The sequence below is a fragment of the Alosa alosa genome, chromosome 14 (genome assembly GCF_017589495.1).
Source record: "Alosa alosa isolate M-15738 ecotype Scorff River chromosome 14, AALO_Geno_1.1, whole genome shotgun sequence".
Taxonomy (NCBI): Eukaryota; Metazoa; Chordata; class Actinopteri; order Clupeiformes; family Clupeidae; genus Alosa; species Alosa alosa.
Window position 1 is genome coordinate 17,684,013 of NC_063202.1, and position 13,418 is coordinate 17,697,430.

General features: G+C 42.0%; 1 protein-coding gene across 3 annotated transcripts in view; it reads left to right on the top strand.

The window, feature by feature from the left end:
* Window positions 1–13,418, top strand: part of nptnb (neuroplastin b) — a 39,666-nt gene that overhangs the window by 10,497 nt on the left and 15,751 nt on the right. For all 3 annotated transcript variants that reach the window (XM_048262523.1, XM_048262524.1, XM_048262525.1), the window contains exons 2-3: window positions 4,466–4,813; window positions 9,571–9,772. In XM_048262523.1, coding sequence (XP_048118480.1) covers window positions 4,466–4,813; window positions 9,571–9,772 — 550 coding nt within the window. The remainder of the gene's footprint in view (window positions 1–4,465; window positions 4,814–9,570; window positions 9,773–13,418) is intronic.

The window sequence follows — 13,418 nt, forward strand, 5'->3', positions numbered from 1 at the left end:
ATTATTTATTTAATAAAGCTCTTACCTGTATGTTTCCTCTTACATGACTCTGGGTTTCCTTAAAAAGGAGCCCATTTTAAAACTTCTTGGGAGCTCAGGCAGACAGAAGTGTTCAAACGAAAGTGAAGCTGCTGATAGCAGGCGCCGCGCGGACTCGGCCAAACCTCTGCATTCCTACTGCTGGAGCCCTGGCCAGACAAAAGGCTACTGATTACTAACAGACATTTGGTGGAATTCCGGAAACAGTTGGCTCTGCTAGTGCGGTTGGTCCCATTTAATACAAGTATTTAGGAAATCTGAGCTGAATTTTCTAATGTGCACATCTCAGGATTTTGCATTTATTTTGTTAGCTTCATCTGCTACTCGACTACAGTGCTAACCTTCCAGGAACCGTAACTGTGATTGTGATTACGTCCTGCTTACCTCTCAGGGAAGCCTCCCTGCCTGCCAGCCACTGCTGCTTAATTTCGCGCAGGTGTTTCTCCTCTTCAACTCTGTGGAGCCTCTACTGGCTTGTTGAGAAGATGCGGTGCCTTCTCTGCCCTGCTTCTGGCCTTCTGGGAGGACACCAGAGTATAGCCAAGGGACAGCCTAAAGGACATCAGTCATTCATTTCAGCCTTATACACAGACTCATATTTCAAATACAGCAGTAAAATATATTAGTGATTGTATGTGCTTGCTGCCTGATGATACTTAAGCGGTTGACTCATTGGTCCCTGCATGGATTCGACATCAACAAATTTATTATCAGTAGTAGTAGTATTGCTATTATTATTATTATCTAGTTTTTATCGGAAGGTTGTGTTATGAGCGTATTTTTCACAGGTGTCCTGAGAGATATGCACAACTAGTGTCGCTATGCACACCTATATTTTTCTGAATGTCAGCAGTCCTCGGCAGGCGTTTTTGGTGTGGTGTGTTGCCTTGGCCAGAGGCCCCGCGCCGGGTTGCATTGCGACTCGACAGCCTGGGTTAGAGTCTCTGGGCTCCTCTCTGCGGAGTCTTGGCACGCCACTCCTGCCTGGCCAGGATGCCGGGGAGCTGAACATTCTGTTTCCTCTCCTTTCACATGGCCACACCTAGGAGGGAGAGAAAGAGAGAGAGGAGGAGGAAGAAGAGGAAAGAGAGGATATGAATAGACAGAATAGAAGGGATAGAAAGAGATACAGGTGGAAAGAATAGAGGCAGATGAGTGTCTGAGTGTTAATGTGTGCTAATGTGTGTGTGTCAGAGTGTATGTGTGTGTGTATGTGTGTCTGTCTGGGTAGCCTATCAGCGCGTCTCCATGGCGTAGCAGGTGATTGGCTATCAGGTTGACTTCATTGAGAGGCCAAGCTGAATCTTCTGTGCTCTTTTGGCTCATTGATTTTGACGCGGTGACAGGATCTGCTACAGAGAGCGACAGAGGCACCAAGCTGAGGGGAGAGAGAGAGAGAGAGAGAGAAAAGAGAGAGAGAGAGAGAGAGAGAGAGAGAGAGAGAAAGAGAGATGGGCGGATAGAGAAGCTGAAAGGATAGAGGAACAGGAAGGAGAAATGAAGGAATGACCTTTCAGATTTCAACAGAGGACCCTTTTTTCGCTGCCAAATATAGTGGCAGCATCTGAATTTGCACATTTGAACCACTCAACCCCAAAGTTGGCAGTCTGAGATTTGTTTGGGCTTTGTTTAGCATGTGCAGCTGCAGACATTGATTGAATATATTTTACAGGTCATTTAGGTTTGATTTGTGTTAAGTCATAGCCCACCCTTGCACACTAAATGATTAGGACCATAATGGTTATTTAGCATTTGTGTGGTATGTTACTTATTAATTTAGCAGTATATTTGTGGCATATCTAGTATATGCTTGACTTGTGAATCTCTATAGTCTAGGAAGCCTGCTTTTGGCACAGTTACTTATCACAACTTAATCTCAACATTAACCTGTCAACGCTCGATATCCTCACCAGGTAGTAAATCTGTCTCTTTTTATTAGTTGTGTGGTGTGGCACTGTTAATAGGTGAGTGACAGTTTAACAGTGTCTCCCCAATCAAGAGACAGAGCAGCAGGCAAGCTGAGCACAGTGAATTGCTTGTAGTGTGTCAGAGCGGCCCGGCCGAAGGTGCTGCCAGAAAAACACACACACACACACACACACACGCACGTGCACACACACACGCACGCGCACACACACACACACACACACACACACACACACGTTCAAAAGGCATTGTGAGTCACAGAGCAGGAGAAGGCCATTTGAGTCAAGGGAACAGACAGCCAGTGCTGGAGGCATTATTCAGACATGTTTTTCATAATGCTCACAAACTTCTGCCTGTTTCACAAGGTCAGTGTCGAGCTATTATGCTGGGCTCGCGTCAAGGGGATTGGGAATTACTTAGGGCCAAACAACACAATATTAACACAATACCGGAGCCATGATACGACTGTAATGTCATTTGCAAAGATTTGCAATGCGCTTCAAATTGCAATGCAATGTACCGTAGCATATTTTAATCAATAAACCATGCCACTTTTGTGTTTTTAATGTACAACCCCTTCTAAATATGTTTAAATGTTAAATTGCATATTTATGTTTAAAGACTTATAAGTGACATATCGTGGATGATTAAAGCAAAAAGAGATTGATAGAACTAAACCAAAGGGGAAACAAGTAGTTGTTTTCTGGCTGCAGTCAGTCGTCCTCTAAAGGTACCTCTACGTTGCTGTCTTTTCACAAACAGTTTGGTTGCTATGGTGTACCAATCCCAGCTTGCTGTTGTCGTCATAGTCCCAAAGGATCATGGGACTACATGAACCACAAGGCAACTCATAGACACCATTGAGAGATCCAGCCCATGCATTGAGTCTGTCCATGTGTCCATCATAAGAACTTATCATTTAGTACACTGACAAGATGTATGTTTGGACCTAGTTAATTGGTCTCCGTATTTGTCTGGTATAAGTTCAGACCGGATGTGGAACATGTATTTTGGTCAGGATAGTGTGCATGTTTTCTGAAGTGTGGATGAAAAGGCACCATCGGTTCCTCCAGTGGTTCTAACTAGGACCATTTAGGTCATTTTTGTAGACTCTTGATATAATTCATTCTCAGACTGAAGTGAAAATCTATATGAGGGAATGTGCACATCATTTTTTATTTGACTAAGACACTTGAGACCTTAAAAAAAAGTATTGTCACTTGTCAGTTGTACGCTTCCACTTTTTAAAATGGGTTTAATTCTCTCTTCATGCCAGAGGCTAAACAATGTTAGATCACTTCAGTGACGTCCAAGCTTTGATGATTTTAATTGTTTCATTTTTATGTGGTGAATGGGTGCAATCAGTATAACCAATTAATGGTCAGGGTAAGGCAAATCAATAAAAAAAGTGTAAACAAACTTTGAAATCATGTTTCAGGCATTGCTACTATAACTTTTCGATTTTGAAAATATAACCAATTATATTGATCAGGGAATTATGGTGTTACAAACTAGTATCTAGGTGGGCATGGCCAGGGTAACACACACACACACACACACACACACACACACACACACACACACACACGCGCGCGCATGCACACGCACACACACACACACACACACACACACACACACACACACACACACACACAGCATATAGAGGCTACTGAGAAAAACGTATCCATGTCACCACTTCAAAAGGCCTGGTCTCTACGGCAAAGTATTTTGTATCCCATATGACAAGCCATCTCTATGTGTATGTATCCTTATTTTTAGTGGTTTAGCTATGTTATGTTGGGTTCTGTGTTACGTCACGTGGTTATCTGGAGATAACAGTGAAATTATTACTGCAGTGTCTAATAAGCCCATGAGGGCTGGGCACTATGGTGTTTGACGCTTAAATAAACAAATTAAAATCAAAATCAAGCAGGTGCAGAATGGCCCACTGCTGATAAACATATATTTCCTGACTCAGGGGAGGGCTTCAAGGTCATATGTGGTCACTTGGATTTCCCTTAGGATTGCCAATGGTGTAGTAGCCCAGGGGTTGACCCGGGGTTACCAGTTTGTTTAAATGCACCGTTGAGGGATTGATGACAGTGGATGGCACTGTGCTGGGTTGTTATTTTATTATTATTTTTTTATTTTTTATTTTGGGGGCCATTAATCTGTACCTCATTAGCACATGTCCACTCTTCTACTCCTGCTCAGCCTGGGCCTCTCTTCTCATCTCAAACGGCTTATTTTTCTCTCATCACACGTTTCCATCATATTTTTAGTGGCCTGCTTCTCTTTTAGCATTTATTTGCTATTTTAATCATCTTTTGTTCTTTTTTTTCCAATTTCTCCTTCCGACTTTCTCCTTTTCTTACCTCCATCTCTTCTCTACCCGCTTTCTACATCCCTTGGCCTATCCATCTTTCCCTCCCTCCTAACCCTTCTTCTACCCTTCCCTCCTTCTCCGCCCCCCCCCCCCCCCAACCTTTTTCTCCTTCAGCTGGGTTTGTGAAATCGCCCATGTCTGAAACTAAGCTGACAGGGGACACGTTTGAGCTGTACTGCGACGTGGTGGGATACCCCACACCGGAGATCCAGTGGTGGTACGCCGAGGTCAACCGCGCTGACTCCTTCAAGCAGCTGTGGGACGGCGCGCGCAAGAAACGTGTCTCCATCAACACGGCGTACGGCACCAACGGCGTGAGCGTGCTCGGCATCACCCAGCTGAAGCTGGAGGACTCCGGGACCTACGAGTGCCGGGCCAGCAATGACCCGCGGCGCAACGACCTGCGGCAAAACCCCGCCATGACCTGGATCCGGGCCCAGGCCACCATAACCGTCCTGCAGAGTGAGTGGGTCTATGTCCTGTACTGCCTAGATGATCACACAAGAAATGAATCAAAAAGCAATTCTTAAAACTAACTAAACTACTACCACCTACCTCAAACAAGTCCCAACTTTCCCTCAACCCTTCCTTCATACAGCTGCATACACTGTTTCACCACACAGAAATGTCCACACAACCTTGTGCTGTGTTGGTTCCCTATAGTACTGTGCAAAATTGAATGAGACAAAACACAAATCCACAAACTCTAATTTTGTGTCTATTTTTGTGTCTATTTTCAATATTAGTTTTATTGACAATCGTGACAAGAACATCTGTGCACTTGACATATTTTGAGGTCTTTCTGTATATTGTCTTTTTTTTCTTGTGATATTTTTTTCAATATTATTTTGACTGTGATATGATCCTACTGTAGCCTTCGTGTGTCCCCCTTCCCAGAATTCCCAGAAACTGAAGATTCATTGAATTCAGTAAACAATCAGATGCTCCTTTGCTAACCTCTCCTTCCCCAACAAAACCCCTCCTTCCTGGATGACCACAAACCCAGTCTATGTCTTGCCTCTCTCCTTCTCTCTTCTCCCACCCACCCCCCACTTCATCCCCGGCTGTCCAGTACTTCCTCTGTGGCTTAGTCTCACGTGTCTTACAAAAAACAACAACAACAACAACAGTTTGTGTTTGTTCTGTTTGTTTGCCCTCCTTATTTTTATTTTATCTGACATGTTCTGTTTGAGCGTCTCTTCCTAAAGAGAACGTTTTGCCATGTCATGTGGGTTTTACTTCAAAGCCTAGTCTTGCAAAGCCTGTCTGCTGCCCTGTAGGCCTTTTAGAGGCTGCTGGCTCTCCTGATGCTTTGAAGGTGTGTCGTGGTATTTCTTTGTATTGTTTATTTTTCTGTTTATTTGTATTTAGTTGTGTCTGTGCTCTGTGTCCTGCTCAAGGATTAGAGGGAAGTGTGAGAAGAAGACACAAGGAAGGGTCATTCAGTTTACCAACAGGACCTCTGTGTTAACAAGTAAACAACAACAACCACAAATAAAAACAGCATAAAGTCAAATGAAAAACTGAAACATTGCCCCCCATAATACTGCAAGCTGCCCCAGCTTTCTCTCTGTGGTGTGTTACCTGATAAGACAGTCACCTCGTGGGGTAGACATTATTTTTCTGTCTGTGGTGCAGTACTGAGGGAGAGTCTCTTGACCGGCTCCCTCACGTTTAACCTTGTGCCTTCTCTTGCATCTCAGATGTGTAGTGGTGCCATTTTATATATATATATATATATATATATATATATATATATACATATATGTATACATAAATGCACACTTACATACATACATACATACATATACGTCCTCTCTTTGTTTTTCTCTCTGTACTTGCAAATCCTCAAGCAGAGTTATCATGTCAGTGTGCCTCCCTGTTGTGGTCTGCAGCCTTGCCATTATGGTAAGCGTTTCTGAGGGATGTCTTTGGCCACAGGTAGACTCATTATACTGATTTGATTTAATTTCTTTGTTTAAACTCAAGAAATCATCATACCGGCTGTCTGCAAGGATAGGTCAAGCACTCTGATGGTGATGACCATTCCATTTTTGGCATTTTTAACACCAACTAAATTGTATCTTAAATGTTGCACTAGTTGCAGCATGCTTCCCTAAACAGTTGTAACCATGTCAACCTGACAGCTACAGTACATTAATCTACCTGTCCTGTGGGAAGATTCACTCACATCTTCACAGCTTAAGATATAAATAACATTCTGAATTGGGGCATGGCTTCCTTTAGTTATCAGAGCTTAGTGAGGGGTCGTCTTTGTTACATGGTCATTTTTATACCACCTAGTAATCATTCATGACTACAGTTTAGTTATTCACGGAAAAAAATAAATGAAACCCTAAAGGAAAATCCTTTGAATATCCCAACATATTTTGTCATTACTGAGATTCAGTGTTCCCATATGATATATACATGTAATACACGCACTATGACATGCTTTCATGGTATATGCGTAACATCACATGTATAGAACAGGCTATACATGCGGAAAACACCCAGACTGGAATGTATAGTTTGTCGTCTAACGAGAATGTTCTGACATGTGGTATTGTTTTAGCTGGTAGCAGTAGTTTTAAATCTAGGAGTGTTATTGTGCTTAGATATCCCGTAGCACTTTGTATCAAGTTCCGCTAACCCAGACTGCTACTTGCAATTTGTATACATTTTAAGATTCAGTGTCTTGTGTTTAGAATGGTAAATTTATGTGTGTCTTAATAATAACAATTTGCTGAAACACATATTTATATCACTTAAGTTTTTAAAGAACCGTTCTATCCACAGGCAGGGATGCTATGCGCCATGATGCTCGTATTGCACCTCCGTTTGATCTATTAAAAGAGACAACAAAATGAAATGCAAAAAAATCAACCAAATAAATTCGTTATAGGTTGTTGTGTAAACATACTGTCCAATGCCTGTGCCACTGGCCAGATGAGTCAAGAGCCCCAAAAAAAAGCAAAGAAAAGGCGGGGAGAAAAACATGGCGGAGGAAACGGATATGACATCACTAATTCACCGATTCTTGCCTCTCTTCCATTTCTTAGCAGGTGTCCTCCAAATGACCTTGCAGAGATGCTGAGTGCACACACCCCGGAGCATACCGCTGTGCCTTTCAAGCTGTTGTTCAAATGACATTTCTGAATGAATTCATTTATTTTGTGCGTTTATCAGTATATTTGTGCATGTGTGTGTGTGTGTGTGTGTGTGTGTGTGCAAGGGAGAGAGAGAGAAGTGGCAACATTTCAGATTGAGAGAGTGACAGGGAATGTGAGTGAAAGACAGAGAGAGTGAAAGAGAGAGAGGGAGATAGAGGACAGAGAAGTGCGTGGGCAGAGAGGCCTACACACTGATGAACTTAACGGAGGTGGGAGTGCAAGTTGTGCCGTTGCTTAAGTGGAAAGGCGAATGCAGAGAGAGAAGCAGAGGGAAGGATAGAAGCGAGGGAAGAGGTAGGAGGAATGGAAAATAGATGATATGGAAAATAGGCATTATAGGCACAGAAAGAGAGTGCGGGAGGCAAAAGGGTAAACAGAGAGATAAGGGAATAGAGAGAGGAGATAGAGATCTGGAGATACGAAGAAAGACGGAGAGAGCCAAAAAAGATGAGAGAGGAATTCCCTTTGACCACTGGACACATCACTGCAGGGGAAGGTGCTGTGAATGCAAACAGAAGTCACTCCCAGCTCACACACACACACACACACACACACTGCCCCCTACACTCAAACATAGCAAACCATGGAGGGCTTACTGTACCAGTCAATAGGCAGATTAAGATGCTCCGCCTCCCCTGTTCCTTCCTGCTGCGTTTCCATGGTTTCGGCCACGGTTCCGCCCTCAGGCAAAGTGGGAGGAGCTCTCCGCTGAGCCTTACGACCAGCAGGCATATTCTCGCTGTGTGAATGCCCTTCACCACAGACCCCTCGTATCATACCAGAATAAAGCAGAATTGTGCTTCCAAGCATGCCTCTGCACTCTCTCTCTCTCTCTCTCTCTCTCTCTCTCTCTCTCTCTCTGTGTGTGTGTGTGTGTGTTCCTCAGCCGTAGGGCCAGCACTGGTGTCCTTGTTTATTTCGGTCAGATTCAGTCGGCGTGTTCCACTTTTATCTCTGGTGCTGTTAAATGGTTGTGTATGTGTGTGTGTGTGTGTCTCTGTGTGTGTCTAATGTGTGTATCTTGCTCAGAGACCTCTTTAATGTGAGGACCGACAGGATGTCCTTTTCCTTGAAGCTTAACATTTAAAGTATATGCATGTGTTTTGTGCTTTGCATGTTCATGGTAATTAGATCTAGCTCAGTGCCTCAGAACCGGGATTCCTCCCATGATCTGTAGTGCCTCATCTGCTCATTGATTCATAAAGGTTTGTAAGTGCTGTTTTGTAATGTCTTGGAAAGGCATTTAAATTGATTTTGGTGGTATAGAGCTGTCATAATCGCAATGAAACATACAGGTGGAATAATTTTGTACACAAATCCATGCCCAATGCACACGCATCGAGAGCGGGACATTTCTGTTGCTTCATAATGTAGGAGAAATGAATTTGCACGTAAAGGAAACTAATGATGCACATAGTCCGGGTGTTAGTTAAAACAGTTCAACACAAACAAGGCATACATGAGGCTCTACCTGGGGCATATAATCCAGTGTCCTCAAGCCTTCTCTCTTTGAAGCATTTAGCAATGGATACACACTAAATCGTATACAGCATTGCAGGTGTATTTCAGAAAACATCAGAAAACAAAGTTTGTATGTGTTTTCAAAGATATTTTCTCACAATCACAATTAATTCCGGTGTTTTATTTCCATAAAGGTAAGTGTGAGCATGGATTCACATATGGTAAATTGAATCCTTTTTATTACTGCATGATGACGAGCGTCAAGTTGCTAAGGAGTCAAACACAACACAAGACAATGTTACAGCCACAGTAAATAGTAGTACTCTGTTTGTAAACCATTTCTTGTGACCATCAAAAAGCATTTTGAGATTAATTGTTTCCTATGCTTTTTTATCCTTAACTCATATTTATCTTTGCGAGGATGCTTGTGTGCTTAACTACATTTTTGAACCATGCAGGTTATATGGAGCACCAGACACTGGGGAGATGAATTCAGGGAAAGCTCTTCAGCGATTCCCTTGCTGGTTCCAACTAACCATGCCCTCTTTCCTCCACCCCACCCTTCCATTCCCTTTTTTTTGGCAGAGCCCAGGATCAATGCCTCTGACCAGGTGATCCTGCCCACGCCACCCCCAACTCAGCACGGGATGCCGCCCCCCCCTCTGCCGGCCATCATCCTGCAGTGCAACCTGACCACGGCCCACAACGCCCACCGCCAGAGCTTCTGGATGAAGAACGGAGTGGAGATCGATTACACAAGGAAGGAAACAACCGACACGGAACATAAGTGAGCAGGCCAATGTCTGTCTGTCTGTCTGTCTCAGTAAGAAAATTCAAAAGCTGTGCTTTTACAAGGTAACAATCTAGAACTTTTGAAGGTTTCTGGTTTATCCTTATGAAAGAATCATAGCATTCTGTATTGGAACAGTCCAATGAATGGCTCTCTGTAATAGCACTTTGAAACAGAAACCCTTGGCTCAGGGATTTTTAGTAAGGGAATATTAAGTAGACTTGTTTATTGATTCAAGGATGATAGCCACATAGGCTACCAAGAAATTAATGAGATCATAAAGAGACACTGAGCATATCAAGGGCTACTTCAATAACAGTAAAGGGGTATTTCCGGACTCAAGAGAAAATTAAGACGCATTTAAGTAGATCTTGTGTTGTTGGGAGTCAAGGGAATAGAGGTTTTCAGCAGTTTTTTGCCATCTGGAGCCCTTCTACATTAACCAGAGGTGAAAATAGAAAAGCAGAGTGGAAGCATTCTGGTTTCTGTTTTTAATGATCACAGACTTCAGTGCAAGGTGTAAAGCCCTATCCACATATACAACGACTAGTGACAAAGAGACCACGTAATGTCAATGTAATTCAAATGTAATTACATGTAAAATAACTGTGTTATGCTACAAAGATTTTAACTTAAAAATAATGTACAAATAATTTAAACTTTTGAGGTGACAAGTGAATAACCACATTTGAGTGAACAATGCTAACGTAGCATGGTTCTCATGGTATGCTTGGCGAGTAGGGTCACAAGTGATGTTTTCTGTGCTTCAGCCTGTCAGTCTGTGAGGGAGTGATTCAATTGATATCAGGAGGGATCACATTGATTTGAAGGATTTATTAGTGATGTGCTGTAGCTTACTGTGAGGGCCTGTCCAACTACTCTACCAGACTGTAATGGATGAGGTGAGAATGCCTCCTATGATTGCTTTGTGGAACTCGACAGAGAAAGAAGACAGAGTTCCTGCCTTAATCATGGTCTGGCATACAGTAAGAAGAATTGGTCTGTGCTGAATGTTGTTTTGATGTTGTCTGTGTTGATGTTTTATTTGAAATGATAAAGGTTTTAAGATAAGCACAGAAATTGAATGATTAAAGGGAAATTGTAAGCCCAATATGTGTATGCTGGTTTTGTGCTTGAAATTGAATATGCTTAAAGTTCTGCATTGGTTCCCAGTATTGTGTTAAACAACCAAGATACCACCTATGATGGCAGTGTCATCTCAAGATATAGGCTACTTACACAACAACGGATCAGATCAGCTATTTGTTTTCAGGGAGAAGAACAGGCCCTGAACTCTTCCTGATGGTCACATGGTGGTATATATCATCATTATGATTCACCTTCAGATGGAGATGTTGAGGGAGGTCAGGGGTCAGGTGTAATAGTCTCCAGAGGATTCTGATGGTGTTGAGAGCAGTGGTGTTGTCTCTGACATAGATCAGGGTGTTGGTGCAGCAGTATGTGAAAGAGAGTTACGTTAACTGTGTTTTTAACAGCACTGTTAGTTATGGTGTGTGTATGTATATATGTGTGTGTGTGTGTGTGTGTGTGTGTGTGTGTGAGTGTGAGTGTGAGTGTGAGTGTGTGTGTGTGTGTGTGTGTGTGTGTGTGTGTGTGTGTGTGTGTGTGTGTGTTTGATGATGATGATTGTGTGGTGCTGGATTACATGAATGATACATGAATGATACAGATACATGAATGATGGACCCAAATAGCTTAATACCACAGTTGTCATGTTGTGTGTTGTCATAAAGTACATCAAGTAGAGAGATCTTGTTGAACCATTATTATGCACAATGTTCTTGTGGCGGTGGTTGTAATTTGTCGTCCCATTTGGCTGGCACTCCTTATTTCCAGTTCAGTAGTAGATATAATAGCAGATTTCTTTCAGGTAAATAGTGTTTTTATTTCTTCTTTTTGTTAACCGAAGTTGACTTTTTTGGCAACCTGTTTTGCAAGGCTTGTTTTTGCAGTGATGCAATATATGACATCATGATGTGTTGTCATCAAGGTCACCAGATGCATGATATATCTCCAAGTCTGCACTCTAAGCAGCTTTGCAGCTTCTCAGGATAGTACAGAGAACATGGTTAAGGAAAGGTTCACAAAGATTCTACGTAAAGCATTTATGGTAACACTTTACTTGACGGGTGAGTTCATAACACATTCATAGCAACTGCACATAAAGCATTCATGACTGTTTCATGAGACATGACTCAACATTCATACCAAACCTTTCATGAATGTGGAAGACAGAACGACAAAAATGTGTCAAAATAAAAGTCCAACAATTGCAAAGCAGCATTGCCGTTTTTTGTTCCAAACCTCTTACCTGATCACGTCACATCTGAGTCAATGGGCTACTCCAGTGCCAAAAAGACAGAACATGGTCAAGCAAATAATTTTTGTTTCATAAAAATGTATTTGTTTTATGATACCTTTGCAGATGATTTCTCAATTTTTGCTACTGGGAATGTCCAACCGTTCCAGGTTACACAAATACGGGTCAGCTGAATGTAGGCTAGTTTACCTCCCAGTGTTAAATTCAGTGATTATGAATACTTCACAACTTGTATAGTAAAGTGACATTCGATGTAGACTTCATAAGATATTCATGAAATATTTACAAAGGCTGGAGAGAAAAACGGCAATGCTGCTTTGCGATTGTTGGACTTTTATTTTGACAAGTTGTCATCGTTCTGTCTTCCACATTCATAAAAGGTTTGGTATGAATGTTGAGTCATGTCTCATGAAACAGTCATGAATGCTTTATGTGCAGTTTATGACAGCTGCTATGAATGTGTTATGAACTCAAGTAAAGTGTTACTTTAAGTATAGTGCATTTATCAGATTATCCTTATCCATGTATTTTTGAGAATCAGATTATGCTGTTTGGAGTTGCTTAAAATCTAACCTGAAAATTTACATTCTATGCAGTTCCTAACAATTCTGTGATTGATAACATAATAATGACAACAACAACAACAATAATAATGATAGTAATAATCAGCCACCAAAAGCCAACTGTCCTGCACAGTATGATGTAAAAGGATGTGATGTTCTCAGGAAGACAAGTAGGAGTGTGAGTTCTCCTGTAATCTTTGCTGGTAGACTGGTATTGCCGTGTACATGATTACAAGGATAATGAGTGCAGTTCAGTGAGCAGAAAATATCCCCAAAAGTTGTGAGGAGGAGCTGCACATAATGAATATCAGTTAGCAGTAGATCCAGGATAGCATCCCTGATAGTCGACTGATAGTTAACATCAATGGATTGCATAGGCTGTAATTAGGTCTTAGTTTTTGGCACACTGGCCCAGCACAGATGCACAGATGAAGACACTGTAAGCCACTGGGGGCACTGACAAATAACATGCGGTCCATTTACCAGCCCCCGTATTATGCATGACTGCATTAGCAGAGGATGTATATGACATCATGTTACATGTCTGTGGTATTACATAACTCTTAGTTAAAGGTCCTTACAGTAGAGGTAGTGCAAAGAATTTTGGGATGAAATAGGATTTTGTTGTCTTTTTGACACAAAAATGGAAAGAGAGAGAAAAAATAGGTGTTATGTCAGACGTGTCAGATGGAATTCCCCAGCAGCACTTCCTATTAAGTGCTGCCATAGTACCTATTAC